At 44.1% G+C, this 23193-nt stretch overlaps 3 protein-coding genes and 1 pseudogene across 3 annotated transcripts; 2 read left to right on the forward strand and 2 right to left on the reverse strand.

Annotated features, from left to right (window-relative positions):
- Window positions 1-318: 318 nt before the first annotated feature.
- Window positions 319-2410, reverse strand: LOC125525098 (uncharacterized). The gene is made up of 2 exons (XM_048690125.2): window positions 2169-2410; window positions 319-827 (listed from the first exon to the last, which is right to left on the reverse strand). Exons 1-2 carry the CDS (start codon window positions 2219-2221, stop codon window positions 590-592), a joined length of 291 nt encoding a protein of 96 aa, XP_048546082.1. The 5' UTR covers window positions 2222-2410; the 3' UTR covers window positions 319-589.
- A 101-nt stretch (window positions 2411-2511) lies between these two features.
- On the forward strand, window positions 2512-6168 carry LOC125525096 (RNI-like superfamily protein). Its single transcript, XM_048690122.2, has 6 exons — window positions 2512-2782; window positions 3397-3524; window positions 4328-4497; window positions 4597-4674; window positions 5323-5467; window positions 5567-6168. The coding sequence occupies exons 1-6, from the start codon at window positions 2677-2679 to the stop codon at window positions 5972-5974; spliced, it is 1035 nt and encodes a 344-aa protein (XP_048546079.1). The 5' UTR covers window positions 2512-2676; the 3' UTR covers window positions 5975-6168.
- Window positions 6169-6249: 81 nt separating this feature from the next.
- Window positions 6250-7047, reverse strand: LOC125525097 (uncharacterized). The gene has a single exon (XM_048690123.2). The coding sequence runs from the start codon at window positions 6925-6927 to the stop codon at window positions 6550-6552; it is 378 nt and encodes a 125-aa protein (XP_048546080.2). The 5' UTR covers window positions 6928-7047; the 3' UTR covers window positions 6250-6549.
- A 9522-nt stretch (window positions 7048-16569) lies between these two features.
- LOC147961137 (uncharacterized) lies at window positions 16570-18042 on the forward strand (annotated as a pseudogene).
- The last annotated feature ends 5151 nt before the right edge of the window (window positions 18043-23193 follow it).

The raw sequence follows: 23193 nt of genomic DNA on the forward strand, positions 1-23193 counted from the left end.
TAATCTTGAAGCAAGTTTAAATACTGAAATGTTTGCGCGCGGAAAATATTATAGATGAAAATAAAATATTCATTGTGTATTAAAAAAAATGTTCATCATGAATTTCAAATTATTCATTGTGTATTTTTAAGAAGTGTTCATGAGCGAAAAATGTTGTATAGATGAAAAGAAAAAAGAAAGAAAGAAAAAACTTGGAAGAACCGAAAGACAAAGAAAAAACCCGAAAGAAAACTGAAAATAAAAAGAAAACCCTAGAAGAAAAACCAGATAAAACACACCCTTAAAACCTGGAAAGGACAAAAAAGAAAGAAAATTGGATTAACAAGCGATGATGGGCCCTGACCCATTGGACTAAATATTTGCATAATATTCTCAATTAAATCGTTAGTCCAACATAATCACATGCCATCGACCCCAAGAACACATTAGGGACTCACATGGCCATTGTCATCTTGACTAACACTGACTCACACTGATCATTGCTTCAGTACACATTATTTGGAAATAGGAAGAACAACAATGTTTCCAAAGGATCATGACATTTAAACTCAGGAGTTGTGAACAAAAAAAACTCACACCAGGACACATTTCACTTATCAGTCAAGCTTTCACCATCTACTGAAGCATTCATTGCAAGGTTTTGCGCTTCTAAAAGCTTCATCTGCCGCTCAGCATGCTCCCTCTCACACTGGCTAATGCCCATGATGATGTCAAGCATAGTTCCAGTAGTGCCGAAGAACACCAGCGGAGCGAAGGACTTCCTCTTTATGCCCACAGGAATGGCAAGGAGAGCACCAGCAACAGAGAAGACCCAAGTTCCGAGGGCACTGCATGCACGTGCGGAACTGTATCAGCATAACATGTTCCAAGCAAAGTGCTGCCTAAAGAACTGCTCTTTTTCTAGACATATATATCTGCAAAGTTTACAATTCTACACATATCATTTATTGGTGCTAACTTTAGTACACGGTAACTTTGTCATCTCACATATTCGAAGCAAAGTGTACAAATCTACAGCGCATGTTCACTGGACTTTTAACTGCGCCCTGTTTACACAATTCATTATTCTAACATGGCCGTGCACACCCCAATAGCATATGACCATATGCCAGTGCACATCTCGCAGAAAGAATGTAACAGGAAATTTCAGCTATGGTTAAGAAATATGACACTAGAGTAACCGGAGGCATGGTTTGCTTAATGCCCAAAACTCATAGTAACCGGAGTATGAGTTACTATGGGAAAAAAGTTACAACATGCCATGTCCATAAGTTCATGTTTCATGAATCCGATACCATTTTTAATTGTACATATTTTGGGACCTTATAGCATGTATCAAGAAATACTATCCCAGCAGCAGGGAACTAGACATAATGCAACTGCTAAATCCCCGCCACTCGGCAAAAGGTGTGAAGTGGGTTTGTGCCATTCCGTCTCTGTCTATCAAAGGATCAAAGGAAAAACGTAAAAGAGTGGGGAATTCCTGGCGTTCAAGGATTTCAACAAACCCTTAGCGGTTATAGCCTATCCTTTTCTAGACATACATCTGCAAAGTGTACGAATCTAAACATGCCATTTATTGGTGCTAACTTTAGTATACGGTAAGTTCATCATCTCACATATTCCAAGCAAAAGTCTACAAATCCAAAGCCCATGTTCAAGGGACTTTCAATTGCACACTGTTTACACAATTCATTATTTTAATATGGCCTGCACATCTCACAGGATTGTACCAAAAAAAAGGGTGATGGTTGAGGAACATGACAGTAGAGCAACTGAAGGCCTAGTGTGCTTAATGCCCAAATCACATTCACATCTATGAGTTACTATGGGGGAAAAGTTACATCATACCATGTCCATAAGCTCAGGTTTCGTGAATGTGACACCATTTCTGATTTTACAGTACTTTGTGGCCTCATAGCATGGATCAAGAAATACCATATCAACAGGCAACGACATAGGTCTGTGCCATTCTGACGTCTCTGCCCCTCAATCAAACAGAAAAACAGAAACGAGTGGGGAATTCCTGGCGTTCGAGCATTTCAACGAACACCTAGCGGGCGCCCGCGAAGCCCAGACCTAGATAAGCACTACTACATCGACCGCGACCGAAGCGGCAGCGAGAATCACAAGGTTGGACGCAGGGGAGGGAGAGCCGAGTGACTAACTTGGCGACGGTGCAGTCCTCGAGGTGCTTCTCGCCGCTGCCGACTCGGTCCATTGCTCGTTTGCGGCGGGGCCCGTTGTCGTGACGCGGCGGTGGATCAGCCTGTGGACGAACTGGCGTCGGATCTCGGGCAGAGCTGGATGTCACCGAGGACGGAGGAGGCCGGATCTCGGAGGCGGGCGGGGGCCGGGGGCGGCCGCGGCGGAGGGGGGAGAAGGGGTCGGGGCTCGAGGAAGGGAGGAAGGAGGAGGAGGCCGAACCGTTTTCTTTCTGGTCTCGGTCTCATCCCTGGCCCCTGGGAGAGCCGCCTCCCTAGCTCCCGATTCCCCGCCCCGCCCCCGCCCCCGCCGGCTTCCTCTCGCGCCGCCCCGCCGCCTCTCCCCGTCGGCTCCCCCGTGCTCCTCCCCCGACGGCCGCAGCGCCGCGCGAGCGCCCACCCCACCCCGCACCGCCTCCGCCCCGGCTACCCTCGCCCTAGCCCTCCCCGGGTACCAAGGGTTTGACAGGCGATGGAGAAGGGGAAGTCGGTGGTCGCGGAGCTCGCGGCGTCGTTCAGCGGCGTCCAGGTCACGCCGCGCCGGAAGCCCGCGAGCACGCCGCCAGCGGCCAGCTTCTGTGAGCTCCCTGTTCCTCTTCCCTGTAATCCATGGTTTCCTTAAATCATGTGTTCTATGTGCTGTCAGTCATGGTTGCATATCATTCATTGGTTTATAATAAAAAGCGCGCTTAGGGTCTGCATAATCAGAGTCCGTGCTATCTTCTTTTTTAAAACTGCGCTATCTTTTTTGTAGAGATGGGATGTTTCTGCTTTCTAGCTGTGAACATGGGATGTTTGTGTTAATTGCTCAGCCTGGGATAGGAAAATAGATCGTCAACTTTCTGAGATGGTAAAACAGACGAGGGCATTGTTCTCAAGGGAAGGTGCAATGGATGTGGTTGAAGATTCAGTTCGATTGTTCCATTAGTGGCTAGGCGGAACGCTTAATAAGTTTCATCTTGCAGCAACCAACAAGAACTGCGGGATTCCCCTGTTGCTAGGGTAGTAGAGTACATGCGCTTGCAAGTTCCAACTAGTTGCTTCAGGGATTGAGTTAATTCATTGACGTTGACCTTAATCCAGTCGCATATGGATTGGAACAACTGAGTTCTGTTTCTTGTTATTTTAGGTTGTACTGTGAATTTGATTTATTATCTGCAAAGTGATAAATTTTGAATTTGAACTAATTCAGATTCTCCCATGAAGAAGGCCAGGCCTAGGAAATTGGTTAGTTTGTGCATTGGCGTCCTCGGTCAGCATCTTGAAGATATTATCAATGATATTTCTGAATTTACTGCCTTCTTCCCACCACACATAAAGGTACCTATTTGGATCTGTGGTCAGCGTTCTTGCCTTAATGCCGAATGCACTCTGTACTCAGATTTGTAATTACTTAATTAGCTAGTTCATTTTACTATTAGTTGAAACCCAGTAAATTTAGAAAGTAAGCCATTGGGGAAAATGTTCTGTTCGTCTAGGTAGTATTAGACTTATAATCAAACAAAAACTATGGAAAGTAGGAGGAACAATGTATGTATTCTTGAAGGAGATCATCAGAATGGGGGCTTGAACCCATGATGTCAACCACAAGAACCTTGTGCCTGCCAGTACTATTAGGTTACACTCTCCCCCCTGTTATTCCTTTTAGACGGTGGGTTGAAATGCCGATTTCTTCTGCTACATAGTACAGTCTCTTTCTGCTTTATTTGTAATACTTCAGACATGGAAATGTATTCAAGCAACACTTAAATCTATATTTTGCTTTCTTTCCATGATGTGGAATCGTGAATCTTGATGAGGTAAATAGCACAGAAGACATAGACCTTGAAATTAGGAACTTTAGAAGCGAACGCAGCAAGATTCGAGTATTGGCCAACAGTTAGGGAAAGATTGTTTGACATGAGATTATTATTACTATTTGATGTCTTGCTTATAGAATAGTAGCTAATAGCAAATCCAATATGTTCTGTCTGATGTTCAGTTCAAGTGCCAGTTTCGGTATTAGTGAAATATTGATGGTGTATTTACTGCATATCCTCAACACACTGCTATTATCTAGTTATCTGCTCATACCTATACATGTAAGATGTAACAGTAATAAGTGAGTTAATTCTATGATACAGTTGGCAATTATGTCTGTCGCAAGGAGGAGAAGATTACTGAATGATGATGTTCTGGTTTCTCTTGTTGATAGCTCCTGGAAGATCCTAGATATATCTGGGTCTGAGGTTACTGATGTTGGCCTGGCTACTGTGGCACATACTTGTAGTAACTTATGGGCAGTTGATATTAGGTAAGCTTCGGTGCTCTATGTCAGCTATTATTTTGTGAAAGCTAAACAGACAGTCTAGTTCATGGTTGCATTATATTTATGACATATCTTCCTTTGCAGTCGATGTGAAAAAATAAGTGCTGCTGCCGTTTCAGAAATTATATGCCACTGCCCATCCCTGGAGATATTAAGATGCGGGTATGACCCCCCAATTAAATGCATCTGCAAGCTTTGGGTTACTTTATAGTTTATTTATTATAGCGATGTTTTACTTCTCTGGTCCTTAGGCTTGAGGGTAACTTATATCATCTGGTTGCCTGTGATTGCCATGTTTTTGCATCTATTCTTTCTGGATAAGTCAAGTATGTGGGTGCAGTGCACTGGTCAATTCCTACCTGTAAGGCTGTAACATGGTTGAATTCAGTCCCATGAAACTTGCAAATGCAGGGCTTTAAATTTCGAGTGTTGGAGTTGCTGAAATCAAACGTATGCAATTTGGAACTTAAAATTAGCTTGTTCTTCATGTGTAACTGACAATTAGCAAAAGAGAAAAATGATTCATTGGATTTGATGTCAATTGTCAATATGTAATTACGTTGTCATGCACCGTGTGTGTTCTCTGTAAACATTAAGTTGCTAAAATGAAATGTATGCAGTTTGGAATTGAAAAATAGATTGTCCTACATGCGTAACTAGTTCAAACCTTGGTAGGTAGTTGTTATTTGCTCTCTCTCTCTCTCTCTCTCTCTCTCTCTCTCCCTGCTAACGGTTATTGTAGCTTTCAATTTGACTGCATAATATTCCGCGTAGCAGGATATGAAAAAGGCTTAAATCCCATTATTGCAGAGGCTGTCCAAGAAGCGAATTCACTGCCCGTGGGTGTGTCAATCTCCTGAAACCCAAACTGAATACCCTTGAAGAGGACTCATGGGAGGAGCTTGAAGCAGTAGATTTTGGCAGTGGCGCACAGTCTTTAAGATGGCTAGTTTGGGTAAGCATGCAAGTTCTCTCGTCTCTGAATGATGATATTTGCATTTCACAATCAATTAATGTACCCCTTATGTTTCATCTTTTGTGTGTCTTGTTATAGCCCAAGATAGATGATAACTCGAAGGAAATTCTCGCCTTAGAATGTCCTCGTGTTATCGTCAACCCGAAGCCATCACTTCTTGACCTCGGTGGATCCAAGACCCCAAGTGAAGCATTGGCAAGCATACCACTAGACCATTCCGTGGTGGAAGATATTGATCCAAAAACATGGGCGGTTTCTGCTGCCCCTCGAAGAGCTGCTGCTGCTCCACCTCACCCAAACGCTCCGCCTGAAATACCGATCGCGGAGAGGTTTAGGCTAGCGTATGTGGAGAGGGACGCGAGGCTGGCGCCGAAGAGGGCCAGGAGGGAGAGGCAGCACCGACGCCGTGCTGAAAGGGATTACTTGATGAATGATATCGACGCCAAGTCTATTGCGCTTGCGAGTAAATACCTAAGCAAGGGCTAGCGATGATGGTCCTTGTGTTGTTTTGGGGTGTTGTATGTATCAGTGGTTGTCTAAACACAAGGGAAGAAATTCCACAGAAAGAAAAACAAGGGAAGGAATTTTGTGTTGTGTAACAAATGAACAGCTGCATCATATCAGGAGCACGGTGGCGGCATCGATGTATCCAACTAAATGAAAACTGAAGCAGTTTTGTAGAGCTTTGTGCTTGCGATGTTTAATTATGTGTACATTGGTACATATGCTTGATGGAGCAATTTTGGTAGAGCAATCAGAGATGAGGATCCAAGCATTACACAAGATTATTCAGAGATCAAGACCACAGATTTCTTTGTTTTTTTACATAAAAGATTACACAGATATTTTCTACTAGTACTCCCAAGGTTGCACTTCCTACATCTTGAAAAAAGTTGCAGCTCCTAAAAGGAAAAGAAAGAAGCATCTACACAGATCTACCGAAGCCGAGCGGCACAGCAGTTGGTCTTCAGTGGGCGGCAGCATCCAGCTCCGACTGCGCCGCCGCGAAAGCATCCCGCAGCAGCAGTGGCCAGCGGCACAGGAGTCGACCGGCCGGCCTATCAGTGCGCGGCGAGGAGCTCGGGCGGCGCGGCGGCGAAGGCGCCGAGGAAGGCCTCCAGGGCGCCCGGCGACACGGGCGGGGGGGGCAGGAACACGACGCCGCGGGCGGCGGCGAGCTTCTTCCGGAGCGGGTACCGCATGCCGCCCCGCGCGCCCCCGAAGAAGTGCGGCAAGGCGCCCGCGGCCGGCGCGGGCGACGGGGGAGAGGGCGAGGAGGGCGGGAGGAGGCGCGCGGAGGCGGCGGAGCGGAGGGAGCGGGCGACGATCTTGGAGTCGCGGAGCCTGGCGAGCGCGCCGGGGCGGAGGAAGCGGCCGTGGTGCTCGTGGTCGCAGCGCTGCGGTGAGCGGAGGCGGCGGTCCGCGGCCGGGTGCGCCATGCGCGAGGGCGGGGCGGATCCGGAGGGCGGCTGGACGGGGGCGCGGGAGGATCTCGGAGGTAGTGGATTTGGGCGCGCGTTCTTGGTGCGGGGGGAGGTTGAGGGAGAGGGGAGCGGGGTGGGGATATATTGGGGTTTGGTGGAGGGAAAACGGGGCGGGAAGGGGAGGGGAGGGAAATTGGAAAGGGTGGGAGGGAAGGAGGGAGGTGTCACGCGGTGGCAGCTGACAAGCGGGCGGGCGGGCGGACACTTGGCCAGTGCTGTCCATCGTGCCAACTCACGCACGGGCACGGGCATGGGCACGCCATCGTGCAATCAGACCACGGACGTGTACGCCTGAAATTAGGGACGGCTGAGAGCAACTCTAGCGGAGTAGTCATACATAAGTGATCGTGGTAAGAGCAACTCCAACGCACCGTCCGTTTGGGTCGGCCGCCCGCCCGCCCGGCTTCCGCCCAGTTTTGCATTTGGGTCGGCAGTGCGCCCAACGCGCCGACCCATTTCATGTCCACACCATGTCAACACCGACATACATTGCAGCTTTAAAAAAAATCACCGCAGTTCATTTCATGTTGGCGCACTCGCAGCGGCCGGCACACATGCCAGCCACAAAAAGGGGTGGGACCCGAACAAAGGCTTCACTTCGATGCCGCACTCGTCCTCTTTCTCTTGTCTGTAGTCGTCCGGAAACTCGTGGTCAAGTGAAGCCGTCCAGGTCCAGGCCGACCTGATCACGCATGAAAGCCGCCTGATCGTGATCATAGCCAGCGGTCGGCGTGAATGCCCCGCGGCCGTCCTGGCTTTGTGTCTCGTCGGGATCGTAGCCAGCGGCCGGCGCACCGCCCTCGAAGATGAGGTTCTGCATGTATTCCTCGTCGCCGGCGGCCGGCATTCCCTCGAACAGGTTGCGGGTGTCCGGTAGCACGTCGGACGACATCTGCCTCGCGCGTTCCCTCGCGCCTCCCGATGACGAGCCACTGGTCACCGGTGTGACGTTGAGGTCGATGGGCGCGGGCGCAGACGTGGAAGGCGCCACCACGCTCACGTCGGGCGAGCACTCCCCGGAGACGCGGGAGGCCTACGGGTACACGTGGAAGCCGGGCATCGGGTTGCAAGCCGACGCGCGGGGCGAGTCGGGCAGCACCATCCGAGGGAACGCGGATGAGCCGGTGCTGGCCACGGCGGCGTTGACGAGGCCGTGCTGGCTAGGGTTTAACCCTAGCATATAGAGCGCCTCCCTCGTTGTCGCCGCGACACGGGCGTTGGTGACCTCCTGCTACGCGGCAGCGGCGGCGTCGGCAGCAGCCGCGACGGCTTCATTCCTCGCGTACGTGGCGTGCCTCTGGCCCTTCCTCTTGGCCGACTCCCTTGCCCGTTGTTCGGGTGTCAGCGCCTTCTTTGGCTTGGGCGCGGCGGTGGTCTTGCGCGGGGCACGAGGCTTGCCTTTGCCGGAGGGGGCGGTCGTCATGTCGGACGAGGCGAGGGAGTGATACGTCCCCAACGTATCTATAATTTTTGATTGCTCCATGCTATATTATCTACTGTTTTGGACTATACTGGGCTTTATTTTCCACTTTTATATTATTTTTGGGACTAACCTATTAACCGGAGGCCCAGCCCAGAATTGTTGTTTTTTGCCTATTTCAGTGTTTCGAAGAAACAGAATATCAAACGGAGTCCAAACAGAATAAAACCTTCGGGAACGTGATTTTCTTACCGAACGTGATCCAGGAGACTTGGACCCTACTCCAAGGAGTCAAAGACCTTGTGGGCCCCTCGGTGCTCCACCGACGTACTCCTTCCTCCTATATATACCTACGTACCCCCAAACGATCAGAACATGAGCCAAAAACCTAATTCCACCGCCGCAACTTTCTGTATCCACGAGATCCCATCTTGGGGCCTGTTACGGAGCTCCGCCGGAGAGGGCCGTCATCACGGAGGGCTTCTACATCATCATAGCCTCTGCGATGAAGTGTGAGTAGTTTACCTCAGACCTTCGGGTCCATAGTTAGTAGCTAGATGGCTTCTTATCTCTTTTTGGATCTCAATACAAAGTTCTCCCCCTCTCTTGTGGAGATCTATTCGATGTAATCTTGTTTTTGCGGTGTGTTTGTTGAGACCGATGAATTGTGGGTTTATGATCAAGTCTATCTATGAATAATATTTGAATCTTCTCTGAATTCTTTTATGTATGATTGGTTATCTTTGCAAGTCTCTTCAAATTATCCGTTTGGTTTGGCCAACTAGATTGGTAGTTCTTGCCATAGGAGAAGTGCTTAGCTTTGAGTTCGATCTTGCGGTGTCCTTTCTCAGTGACAGAAGGGGCAGCAAGGCACGTATTGTATCATTGCCATCGAGGATAACAAGATGGGGTTTATTTCATATTGCATGAATTTATCTCTCTACATCATGTCATCTTGCTTAAGGCATTACTCTGTTTTTAACTTAATACTCTAGATGCATGCTGGATAGCGGTCGATGAGTGGAGTAATAGTAGTAGATGCAGAATCGTTTCAGTCTACTTGTCACGGACGTGATGCCTATATACATGATCATGCCTAGATATTTTCATAACTATGCTCAATTCTGTCAATTGCTCAACAGTAATTTGTTCACCCAGCGTAGAATACTTATGCTCTTGAGAGAAGCCACTAGTGAAACCTATGGCCCCCGGGTCTATTCTCATCATATCAATCTCCATCACTTTAATCTTGCTTTGCTTTTTTACTTTGCCTTTACTTTTTACTTTGCATCTTTATACCAAAAGTACCAAAAATATTATATCTATCAGATCTCACTCTCGTAAGTGACCGTGAAGGGATTGACAACCCCTAATCGCGTTGGTTGCGAGTAGCTATCGTTTTGTGCAGGTACGAGGGACTTGAGCGTGGCCTCCTACTGGATTGATACCTTGGTTCTCAAAAACTGAGGGAAATACTTATGCTACTTTGTTGCATCATCCCTTCCTCTTCGGGGAAAATCAACGCAAGCTCAAGAGGTAGTAAGAAGGATTTTTGGCGCCGTTGCCGGGGAGTCTACGCAAAAAGTCAACATACCAAGTACCCATTGATACATCTCTGTCGTATCTACTTTTCCAAACACTTTTGCCCTTGTTTTGGACTTTATATTGTATGATTTGAATGGAACTAACCCGGACTGACGCTGTTTTCAGCAGAATTACCATGATGTTATTTTATATGCAAAAAACAAATATTCTCGGAATGACCTGAAACTCCACGGGAGGTCTTAGAAAAAATAATAAAAAATCATCGCCAAATATGAAGACCAGGGGCCCCACACCCTTTCCACGAGGGTGGGGGGCGCCCCCCAGGGCGCGCCCCTACCCCATGGGCCCCCTGTTGACCCTTCGACGCCAACTCCAACTCTATATATTTGCTTTCGGAGAGAAAAAAATCAGAGAGAAGAAATCATCACGTTTTACGATACGAAGCCGCCGCCAAGCCCTAAAACCTCTCGGGAGGGCTGATCTGGAGTCCGTTCGGGGCTCCGAAGAGGGGGATTAGTCGCCGTCGTCATCATCAACCATCCTCCATCACCATTTTCATGATGCTCACCGCCGTGCGTGAGTAATTGCATCGTAGGCTTGCTGGACGGTGATGGGTTGGATGAGATTTATCATGTAATCGAGTTAGTTTTGTTAGGGTTTGATCCCTAGTATCCATTATGTTCTGAGATTGATGTTGCTATGCTTAATGCTTGTCACTAGGGCCCGAGTGCCATGATTTCAGATCTGAACCTATTATGTTTTCATGAATATATGTGAGTTCTTGATCCTATCTTGCAAGTCTATAGTCACCTACTATGTGTTATGATCCGACAACCCCGAAGTGACAATAATCGGGACCACTCCCGGTGATGACCATAGTTTGAAGAGTTCATGTATTCACTATGTGCTAATGCTTTGTTCCGGTTCTCTATTAAAAGGAGGCCTTAATATCCCTTAGTTTCCAATGGGACCCCGCTGCGACGGGAGGGTAGGACAAAAGATGGCATGCAAGTTCTTTTTCATAAGCATGTATGACTATATACAGAATACATGCCTACATTACATTGACGAACTGGAGCTAATTCTGTGTCACCCTATGTTATGACTGTTACATGATGAACCGCATCCGGCATAATTATCCATCACTGATCTGGTGCCTACGAAATTTCCATATACTGGTTTACGCTTATTTACTTTCCCGCTGCTACTGTTACAATCACTACAAAATACCAAAAACATTACTTTTGCTATCTTTACTTTTGTTGCTGCTACCACCACTATCATATTACTTTGCTACTAAACACTTTGCTGCAGATACTAAGTTTTCAGGTGTGGTTGAATTGACAAGTCAGCTGCTAATACTTGAGAATATTCTTTGGCTCCCCTTGTGTCGAATCAATAAATTTGGGTTGAATACTCTACCCTCGAAAGCTGTTGCGATCCCCTATACTTGTGGGTTATCAAGACCTTTTTCTGGCGCCGTTGCCGGGGAGCATAGCTCTATTCTTTGAGTCACTTGGGATTTATATCTGCTGGACACTATGAAGAACTTGAGAGATCCAAAAACCAAGATCTATCCCTCAACTACGAGGGGAGGTAAGGAACTGTCATCTAGCTCTGCACTTGATTCACCTTCTGTTATGAGTAAGTTTGCGACACCTACACCTGTTTCTGTTATTCGTTCTGATATGTCGCATGTTATTGATGATGCCACTTCTGTTATGCATGATGCTTATGATGAAACTGCTTCTATGACTGATATTATTGTGCCCCTTAGTGAATTTTTTGATGAACAAATTGCTAGGGCTAGAGAAAGAGAAATTATTGAATCTGAATACGATGATGATAGTGATAATGAAAATATGCCTATTATTCCTGAGGGTTATTTATTTGATCAAGATGCTTCTTTAGCTATTTTAGCTTGCAGAGATAGATATGAGCTTAAGAGGTTATTAATTAAATGGAAGAAAGAATCACTTAGAGATAAAATGAAACCCGATCCTGCTTTTGCTACTTCACCTATATGTGTTCCTGATAAGGATTATGAATTCTCTGTTGATCCTGATATAATTACTTTGGTTGAATCTGATCCGTTTTATGACTATGAATCTGAAACTGTTGTGGCACATCTTACTAAATTAAATGATATAGCTGCCCTGTTCACTAATGACGAGAGATCGCGTTACTTCTATATACTCAAAATATTTCCGTTCTCATTAAAGGGTGATGCTAAGATATGGTTTAATTCTCTTGATCCTGGTTGTGTGCGTAGTCCTCAGGATATGATTTATTACTTCTCTGCTAAATATTTCCCTGCTCATAAGAAACAAGCTGCTTTGAGGGAAATATACAACTTTATGCAAATTAAAGAAGAGAGTCTCCCACAAGCTTGGGGGAGGCTTCTCAAGTTACTTAATGATTTTCCTGATCATCCTCTTAAGAAACCTGAAATACTTGATATCTTTTATAATGGACTAACCGATGCTTCCAGAGATTACCTGGATAGTTGTGCTGGTTCTCTTTTCAGGGAAAGAACACCGGATGAAGATGAAATTCTATTGAATAATATGTTGACAAATGAAAATAATTGGGCACCTCCTGAGCCAGCTCCTGAGCCAACTCCTGCTCCAATTACTGAGCCTATTCGTAAACCAACTCCGAAGAAGAGAGGTGTTCTATTTCTCAGTCCCGAAGATATGCAAGAGGCAAAGAAATCTATGGAAGAAAAAGGTATTAAAGCTGAAGACGTTAAGCATTTACCTCCTATTCAAGAAATACATGGTCTTAATTCACCACCTGTTGAAGAAACTTATGATCTCAATCATTTATTTACTAAAGAACCTCCTGATCCCGATGTCCCGACACAGGTAGTAAAGGTAAATTCTCTCTATAGATATGATAAAGCTGAAGTCCCTCCTACTAAAATTGCTAGTCAATGCCTGGATGAGTTTGATAACTTTATGTATAAGCAAGATGACTTCAATGCTTATTTTGATAGACAATTAAAAGAAAATGCTTATATGATTAGACGCTTGGGTGATTATATGGCTGATATTAAAGGTGAACTTAAACTTATTAGCAAACATGCTTCTATGGTTACCACCCAAGTAGAACAAGTACTTAAAGCTCAAAAAGAAGTGCTTAATGAAATGAATAGTAAGAAAAATGATTATGCTGTTAGAGTGGCTACTAGAACTGGTAGAATGACCCAGGAACCTTTGTATCCTGAAGGCCACCCTAAGAGAATCGAGCAAGATTCTCAAAGAAATAATATTGATGTTCCTAGTTCTTCTAAAAAGAAGAAGAAGAAAAATGATAGAACTTTGCAAACTTCTAGTGAACCTATTGTTGAGCCACCTGATAATCCAAATGATATACATATGTCTGATGCTGAAACACAATCTGGTAATGAACATGAACCTAGTAAAAATATTAATGATAATCATGATGATGCTCAACCTAGTAATGGCAATGATGTAGAAATTGAACCTGCTGTTGATCTTGATAACCCACAATCAAATAATCAACGTTATGATAAAAGAGACTTTGTCGCTAAGAAACATGGTAAAGAAAGGGAACCATGGGTTCAGAAACCCATGCCTTTTCCTCCGAAACCATCCAAGAAAAAGGATGATGAGGATTTTGAGCGCTTTGCTGATATGATTAGGCCTATCTTTTTGCGTATGCGATTAACTGATGTGCTCAAAACAAATCCTTATGCTGAATATATGAAGGATATCATTACTAATAAAAGAAAGATACCGGAAGCTGAAATTTCCACCATGCTTGCTAATTATACTTTTAAGGGTGGAATACCAAAGAAACTTGGAGATCCCGGAGTACCTACTATACCTTGCTCCATTAAAAGAAATTATATTAAAACTGCTTTATGTGACCTTGGAGCCGGTGTTAGTGTTATGCATCTCTCTTTATATCGTAGACTTGACTTGAATAAGTTGACACCTACTGAAATATCTTTGCAAATGGCTGATAAATCAACTGCTATACCTGTCGGTATTTGTGAGGATGTGCCTCTTGTGGTTGCAGACGTTACTATTTTAACGGACTTTGTTATTCTTGATATTCCCGAGGATGATAGTATGTCTATTATTCTTGGAAGACCTTTTCTTAATACTGCAGGGGTTGTTATTGATTGCAAAGGCAATGTCACTTTTCATGTTAATGGTAATGAGCATACGGTACATTTTCTGAGGAAACAACCTCAAGTTCATAGTATCAACTCTATTGGAAAAATTCCATCGATTATATTTGGAAGTTTTGAATTTCCTCTTCCTGCTGTCAAGAAGAAATATGATATTCTTATTATTGGGGATGTGCATATCCCCGTTGAGGTAACTTAGTGTTATTCAAAATTTCTCCGGTTTCATGATTATTGGAATGAGTTTGTTAACAAGACTTGATCAACCTTGTTAGTGGATTCTTTTTGATGAGCATGAGATGGATGAAACTAGAAGCACAAACTTCTGTACCCTATTTGTATTTTCTATTATTTACATTAAATAAAGTAAAAATAGTATTTTTCTGTCTGTTTCCTGACTTATCCGTGCAATATAAAAATATCCCGAAAATAGAAGTCCTCAGAATGCCATGCCAATTTAATATGATTTTTTTAGGAATATTTGAGGATTTACTGTGCAAAAATTACCGCGGGAGGAGCTGCCACCTGGTCACGAGGGTGGTGGGCGCCCCCCTATAGGGCGCGCCCCCCTACCTCGTGGGCCCACGGTGGCCCTCCTCCACTTATCCCAGCACCCATCTTCTTCCTCTATCTCACACAAACCCGAAAAACCAACTCAAGCACGAGTTCCAGCCACTTTTGCTGCGATTTTCAATCTCCTTGCTCAAAGCACCTCTCGCAAAACTGCTTGGGGAGATTGTTCCTTGGTATGTGACTCCTCCATTGGTCTAATTAGTTTTTGTTCTAGTGCTTTATTCTTTGCAAATTTGTGCTGCATAGGCAGGGACGAAGCTCTAGTATGGCCGCTGGGGTCAATTGACCCCAATGCTTTTGAGTATTTGAAGCTAACTAGGTCCATCCAAACTGCGTTTGACCCCAGCCCAAAATATGTGTTGACCCCAGCCCAGTAGCTACTGTCCAATTATTCATAGTCTCAGCCCATAACATTCGTAAATTCTAGTAAAAGATAAAAAAGAATGTGGTGTACAGCTCCACACAGCGGTAGCACACAAGGCCCAATGCATAATACACGTACACGTTTGACGTTTCGTGAACAGCCCAGGTCGCCTCTTCGTCTCTTCCACCATCGTCAGGTCGCCTCTCCGTCTCATCGCCTTCCCCTAATCTTTTCCTCACCTCAACTCTCAATCCCTAATCCCTAATTTGCATCGGCGACGAACAACGGCGATTCCTAATCTCCAAGGGTGATTCCGGCTGGCCGGCCGCCGCCGTAGAGTGTTGGTTGCCCACTTGGCACTTGCCCTCCTCGTAGGCTGTTCTCACGCAGGTACGCCAATCTCTTTCTTAGTTTCTCTTGGTCTCACGCACTAACAACTCTGTCTCTCACTCTCTCCGGATGGCTAATTACTAAATTTGCGTTTATGTTTTTTTGCTGCATCTAGGAGGCTAGGGCTAGAAGGATATGGACAGATTTCTGCTGAAACGAACGGCACCGGAGACTGATCTGGCAGGGACTTCAAGGCCAGTTAGACTAAGGCAAGATCATGCATCAAATATTGGTACTACTACTATAGCAGATATTAATTTGGATGAACTTCCTTTTGATCCGGCCAATCGAAAAAGAATATCACAGTACACTAAGAATCCAAAGAAGCAAGATGAGATCAGAAGAATATATTTAACTAGAGGACCTTATAGGCCAAAAGAAGGATTTGTGTATCCGCAGAAGACCATCGGAGGATTCGAAAGAAGATTCAAGCCAGAATGGTTTAAATATTATCATTGGCTAGAGTACAGTGATAAAGTGCATAAGGCATTTTGCCAATGTTGCTATTTGTTCAGAGATTGCATCGACGGTCAAGGTGGGAATGATGCATTTGTTGTCAATGGTTTCTCTAGTTGGAATAAGAAATACAAATTGGATACTCATGTGGGTGAGGTTAATAGCTATCACAATGTAGCTGCTAAAAGGTGTGATGCCTTGATGAATCAAGATCAGTCCATTAAAGTTGCCCTCAACAAGCAAACTGATATCACAAAAAGGCAAAATCGTATTCGGTTGAATACTTCCGTCGAATCTGTTAGATACTTATTACATCAAGGTTTAGCTTTCCGTGGCAATGATGAATCAGAGGAATCCAAAAATAAGGGGAATTTTCGAGAGTTGGTACAAACATTAGCAAATCAGAATGAGGATGTGAGGAATGTAGTTCTTAAGAATGCTCCAAAAAATTGCAAATGGGTGTCTCCAGATATTCAAAAGGAACTTGCAAATTATTTTGCAAAGGTAAATTACTACTTTCTAGCATCTCTATTCTTTATTTATTTCATATGATTTATCTCTCCGAGCACCTAAAAATATATTTTATCTGGTTTGTTACAGATAACATTGAATTCTATTCTTGAAGAAATTGGTGGTGACGTTTTCAGTTTGTTGATTGATGAGGCTTCCGATGTGTTAGACAAAGAACAAATGGCTGTTGTGTTGAGGTATGTTGATAAGCTTGGGTTAATCCTAGAATGACTAGTTGGGGTAGTACATGTGAAGGAAACATCGACAACGTGTCTCAAGTCAGCCCTCGAGAAATCGCTTGTTGATATTGGATTAAGCTTCAAACAAGTTAGAGGGCAATGCTATGACGGGGCGAGCAATATGAGGGGTGAGTTCAATGGTTTGAAAGCTAAAATTCTGGAAGATAATAAGTCAGCATATTACGTGCATTGTTTTGCTCACCAACTCCAATTGGTTATCGTAGCGATTTCAAAGAAGAATGAAGATATTGCAGATTTCTTTTACATGATTTCTCTTCTGTTTAATGTGGTTGGAGCTTCTTGCAAAAGAAAAGACATGATCAGAGAGACTAATAGAGAGAATGTGAAAAAAGCCATAAGTAGTGGGCAAATTAGTACCGGCACAGGGTTGAATCAAGATCAATCACTTCAAAGGGCGGGAGAGACCCGTTGGGGTTCTCACTATAGAACCCTCTCAAGCCTAATTCAGTTGTTCCCATCAATTGTCAGTGTCCTCAAGTATGTATCAAAAGAAGGCAAGAAAGATTCCAAGAAAAGTGAAGCACGTGGTCTTCTATCATATTTTGGAACCTTTGATTTTGTGTTCTATTTGCACATGATGTTCCATATATTAGGGAGTGCCAAAAATCTGTCACAAGCATTGCAACAAAAGGATCAAGATATCTTGAATGCAATGTCATGTGTGAAGTCAACAAGGAATGATCTACAACAACTAAGAGATAATGGGTGGGAATCACTTTTGGAGAAGGTATATGCATTCTGTGAAGAACATGACATTCCAAAGCTAAGCATGCAAGATGAATATGTCAATCGACATAATACACGAAAAAGAACCAATATAACAAACCTGCATCATTATCAAATAGAGTGTCTTAACACTGTTATTGATTGGCAACTTCGAGAGTTTGATGACAGATTCAATGAAGTAAATTCTGCACTGCTTATTCACATGGCTTCTTTCAACCCAAAAAACTCTTTCGCTGCTTTTAACTTGGAGAGTTTGTTGAAGCTAGCTGAGTTTTATCCTGAGGATTTCGATTCATCAAAATTGATGGATCTTGGACATGAACTTCGGATTTACATTGACAATGTCCGAGCAGACCAAAGATTTGCCAATTTGGATGGCATTGCGGATCTTGCTAAAAAGTTGGTGGATACTAAGAAGCATCTTCCTTTCCCTTTGGTGTATCAACTTCTAAAGCTAGTGCTAATTTTGCCGGTTGCCACAACGTCAGTGGAGAGATGCTTTGCAGCAATGAATATTGTGAAGAGTGTTTTACGCAACAAAATGGGTGACCAGTTCATGAGTGATTGCTTGATTTGCTATGTGGAGAAAGATATATTTGCTACCATTACGAATGACGCCGTAGTTGATCTATTTAAGAAGATGGGAGATCGAGAAGGCAAGTTATAAAATGTGAGTCTAACATCACTCTAACTTTTTGTTTATGCTATTTATTCTCTATATTATTTATTACACACCATTGTTGTGAATATAATATATTACTTTTGTTCATCCTTTTCAGGAAGTCATCGTTTTTGCTTATTTTCCCTGAATATGTAAACAAATGATTTTATGACTTTGCGGAACCAGTACTTGGTATGACAATCTTATTATTATGATACTAGTTTATCATTGGCTCATTGCATATTTTCGCTCTTCATGTCGCCCTTGGATGATATTTCTATTTGTGTTATAGTGGGCATATTTTTGGTTTTTGCTCTTTATATTACTCTCAGCGTGAGTCACACCATAGCATGTGCTGTAGTAGGCATTGTACATTGGTTGACCCCAATGACAATTTTTTCTAGCTTCGTCCCTGTGCATAGGCGACCATGTTCTTGAGCTTGCATGTCAAATTTATATGGTTCCATGTAGTTCTAATGCTTGATGTAGGCTCTAGGCACTTGTAGGAGTAGTTGAAGGAAATATGCCCTAGAGGCAGTAATAAAGTTATTATTTATTTCCTTATAATCATGATAAATGTTTATTATTCATGCTAAAATTGTATTAACCGGAAACATAATACATGTGTGAATACATAGACAAACAAAGTGTCACTAGTATGCCTCTACTTGACTAGCTCGTTAATCAAAGATGGTTATGTTTCCTAACCATAAACAATGAGTTGTTATTTGATTAATGAGGTCACATCATCAGTTGAATGATCTGATTGACATGACCCATTCCATTAGCTTAGCACCCGATCGTTTAGTATGTTGCTATTGCTTTTCTTCATGACTTATACATGTTCCTATGACTGAGATTATGCAACTCTCGTTTGCCGGAGGAACACTTTGGGTGCTACCAAACGTCACAACGTAACTGGGTGATTATAAAGGAGCATTACAGGTGTCTCCAAAGGTAGATGTTGGGTTGGCGTATTTCGAGATTAGGATTTGTCACTCCGATTGTCGGAGAGGTATCTCTGGGCCCTCTCGATAATACACATCACATAAGCCTTGCAAGCATTACAACTAATATGTTAGTTGTGAGATGATGTATTACGGAACGAGTAAAGAGACTTGCCAGTAACGAGATTGAACTAGGTATTGGATACCGACGATCGAATCTCGGGCAAGTAACATACCAATGACAAAGGGAACAACGTATGTTGTTATGCGGTCTGACCGATAAAGATCTTCGTAGAATATGTAGGAGCCAATATGGGCATCCAGGTCCCGCTATTGGTTATTGACCGGAGACATGTCTCGGTCATGTCTACATTGTTCTCGAACCCGTAGGGTCCGCACGCTTAAGGTTACGATGACAGTTATATTATGAGTTTATGCATTTTGATGTACCGAAGGTTGTTCGGAGTCCCGGATGTGATCACGGACATGACGAGGAGTCTCGAAATGGTCGAGACATAAAGATTGATATATTGGAAGCCTATGTTTGGACATCGGAAGTGTTCCGGGTGAAATCAGGATTTTACCGGAGTACCGGGAGGGTTACCGGAACCCCCCGGGAGCTATATGGGCCATAGTGGGCCTTGGTGGAAAAGAGAAGGGGCTGCCCTAGATGGGCTGCGTGCCTCCCCCTTCCCCTATTAGGACTAGGAGAGGTGGCCGGCCCCCTCCTCCTCTTTTCCCCCTCCGCGAATCCTATTCCAACTAGGATTGGGGGGGGGGGGGGGGGAATCCTACTCCCAGAGGGAGTAGGACTCTCCTGGCGCACCAAGCTTGGCCGGCCAGCCTCCCCCCTCTACTCCTTTATATACGGAGGCAGGGGACACCCTAGAACACACAAGTTGATCCACGTGATCTATTCCTTAGCCGTGTGCGGTGCCCCCTGCCACCATATTCCTCGATAATACTGTAGCGGAGTTTAGGCGAAGCCCTGCTGCTGTAGTACATCAAGATCGTCACCACGCCGTCGTGCTGACGGAACTCTTCCCCGACACTTTGCTGGATCGGAGTCCGGGGATCGTCATCGAGCTGAACGTGTGCTCGAACTCGGAGGTGTCGTAGTTTCGGTACTTGATCGGTTGGATCGTGAAGACGTACGACTACTTCCTCTACGTCGCGTCATCGCTTCCGCAGTCGGTCTGCGTTGGGTACGTAGACAACACTCTCCCCCTCGTTGCTATGCATCACATGATCTTGCGTGTGCGTAGGAAAATTTTGAAATTACTACGAAACCCAACAGTGGCATCCGAGCCTAGGTTATTTATGTTGATGTTATATGCACGAGTAGAACACAAGTGAGTTGTGGACGATACAAGTCATACTGCCTACCAGCATGTCATACTTTGGTTCGGTGGCATTGTTGGATGAGACGACCCGGACCAACATTACGCGTACGCTTACGCGAGACCGGTTCCCCCGACGTGCTTTGCACATAGGTGGCTTGCGGGCGACTGTCTCTCCAACTTTAGTTGAACCAAGTATGGCTACGCCCGGTCCTTGCGAAGGTTAAAACGGAGTCTATTTGACAAACTATCGTTGTGGTTTTGATGCGTAGGTGAGATTGGTTCTTACTTAAGCCCGTAGCAGCCACGTAAAACATGCAACAACAAAGTAGAGGACGTCTAACTTGTTTTTGCAGGGCATGTTGTGATGTGATATGGTCAAGGCATGATGCTGAATTTTATTGTAAGAGATGATCATGTTTTGTAACCGAGTTATCGGCAACTGGCAGGAGCCATATGGTTGTCGCTTTATTGTATGCAATGCAATCGCAATGTAATGCTTTACTTTATTACTAAACGGTAGTAATAGTCGTGGAAGCATAAGATTGGCGAGACGACAACGATGCTACGATGGAGATCAAGGTGTCGCGCCGGTGACAATGGTGGTCATGACGATGCTTCGGAGATGGAGATCACAAGCACAAGATGATGATGGCCATATCATATCACTTATATTGATTGCATGTGATGTTTATCTTTTTATGCATCTTATCTTGCTTTGATTGACGGTAGCATTATAAGATGATCTCTCACTAAATTATCAAGAAGTGTTCTCCCTGAGTATGCACCGTTGCGAAAGTTCTTCGTGCTGAGACACCATGTGATGATCGGGTGTGATAGGCTCTACGTTCAAATACAACGGGTGCAAAACAGTTGCGCACGCGGAATACTCAGGTTATACTTGACGAGCCAAGCATATACAGATATGGCCTCGGAACACGGAGACCGAAAGGTCGAGCGTGAATCATATAGTAGATATGATCAACATAATGATGTTCACCGATGAAACTACTCCATCTCACATGATGATCGGACATGGTTTAGTTGATTTGGATCACGTGATCACTTAGAGGATTAGAGGGATGTCTATCTAAGTGGGAGTTCTTAAGTAATATGATTAATTGAACTTAAATTTATCATGAACTTAGTACCTGATAGTATCTTGCTTATTTATGTTGATTGTAGATAGATGGCTCGTGCTGTTGTTCCGTTGAATTTTAATGCATTCCTTGAGAAAGCAAAGTTGAAAGATGATGGTAGCAATTACACAGACTGGGTCCATAACTTGAGGATTATCCTCATTGCTGCTCAGAAGAATTACGTGCTGGAAGCACCGCTGGGTGCCAGGCCTGCTGCTGGAGCAACACCAGATGTTATGAACGTCTGGCAGAGCAAAGCTGATGACTACTCGATAGTTCAGTGTGCCATGCTTTACGGCTTAGAATCAGGACTTCAACGACGTTTTGAACGTCATGGAGCATATGAGATGTTCCAGGAGTTGAAGTTGATATTTCAAGCAAATGCCCGGATTGAGAGATATGAAGTCTCCAATAAATTCTATAGCTGCAAGATGGAGGAGAACAGTTCTGTCAGTGAGCATATACTCAAAATGTCTGGGTATAATAATCACTTGATTCAATTGGGAGTTAATCTTCCAGATGATTGCGTCATTGACAGAATTCTCCAATCACTGCCACCAAGCTACAAGAGCTTCGTGATGAACTATAATATGCAAGGGATGAACAAGACTATTCCCGAGCTCTTCGCAATGCTGAAAGCTGCGGAGGTAGAAATCAAGAAAGAGCATCAAGTGTTGATGGTCAACAAGACCACTAGTTTCAAGAAAAAGGGCAAAGGAAAGAAGAAGGGGAACTTCAAGAAGAACGGCAAGCCAGTTGCTGCTCAAGAGAAGAAACCCAAGTCTGGACCTAAGCCTGAAACTGAGTGCTTCTACTGCAAGCAGACTGGTCACTGGAAGCGGAACTGCCCCAAGTATTTGGCGGATAAGAAGGATGGCAAGGTGAACAAAGGTATATGTGATATACATGTTATTGATGTGTACCTTACTAATGCTCGCAGTAGCACCTGGGTATTTGATACTGGTTCTGTTGCTAATATTTGCAACTCAAAACAGGGGCTACGGATTAAGCGAAGATTGGCAAAGGACGAGGTGACGATGCGCGTGGGAAACGGTTCCAAAGTCGATGTGATCGCGGTCGGCACGCTACCTCTACATCTACCTTCGGGATTAATATTAGACCTAAATAATTGTTATTTGGTGCCAGCGTTGAGCATGAACATTATATCTGGATCTTGTTTAATGCGAGACGGTTATTCATTTAAATCAGAGAATAATGGTTGTTCTATTTATATGAGTAATATCTTTTATGGTCATGCACCCTTGAAGAGTGGTCTATTTTTATTGAATCTCGATAGTAGTAATACACATATTCATAATGTTGAAGCCAAAAGATGCAGAGTTGATAATGAAAGTGCAACTTATTTGTGGCACTGTCGTTTAAGTCATATCGATGTAAAGCGCATGAAGAAACTCCATACTGATGGACTTTTGGAACCACTTGATTATGAATCACTTGGTACTTGCGAACCATGCCTCATGGGCAAGATGACTAAAACACCGTTCTCTGGTACTATGGAGAGAGCAACAGATTTGTTGGAAATCATACATACCGATGTATGTGGTCCGATGAATATTGAGGCTCGTGGCGGATATCGTTATTTTCTCACCTTCACAGATGATTTAAGCAGATATGGATATATCTACTTAATGAAACATAAGTCTGAAACATTTGAAAAGTTCAAAGAATTTCAGAGTGAAGTTGAAAATCATCGTAACAAGAAAATAAAGT

The sequence above is a fragment of the Triticum urartu genome, chromosome 7A, assembly GCF_056163025.1.
Source record: "Triticum urartu cultivar PI428250 chromosome 7A, HENAU_Tu73, whole genome shotgun sequence".
NCBI classification, from domain to species: domain Eukaryota; kingdom Viridiplantae; phylum Streptophyta; class Magnoliopsida; order Poales; family Poaceae; genus Triticum; species Triticum urartu.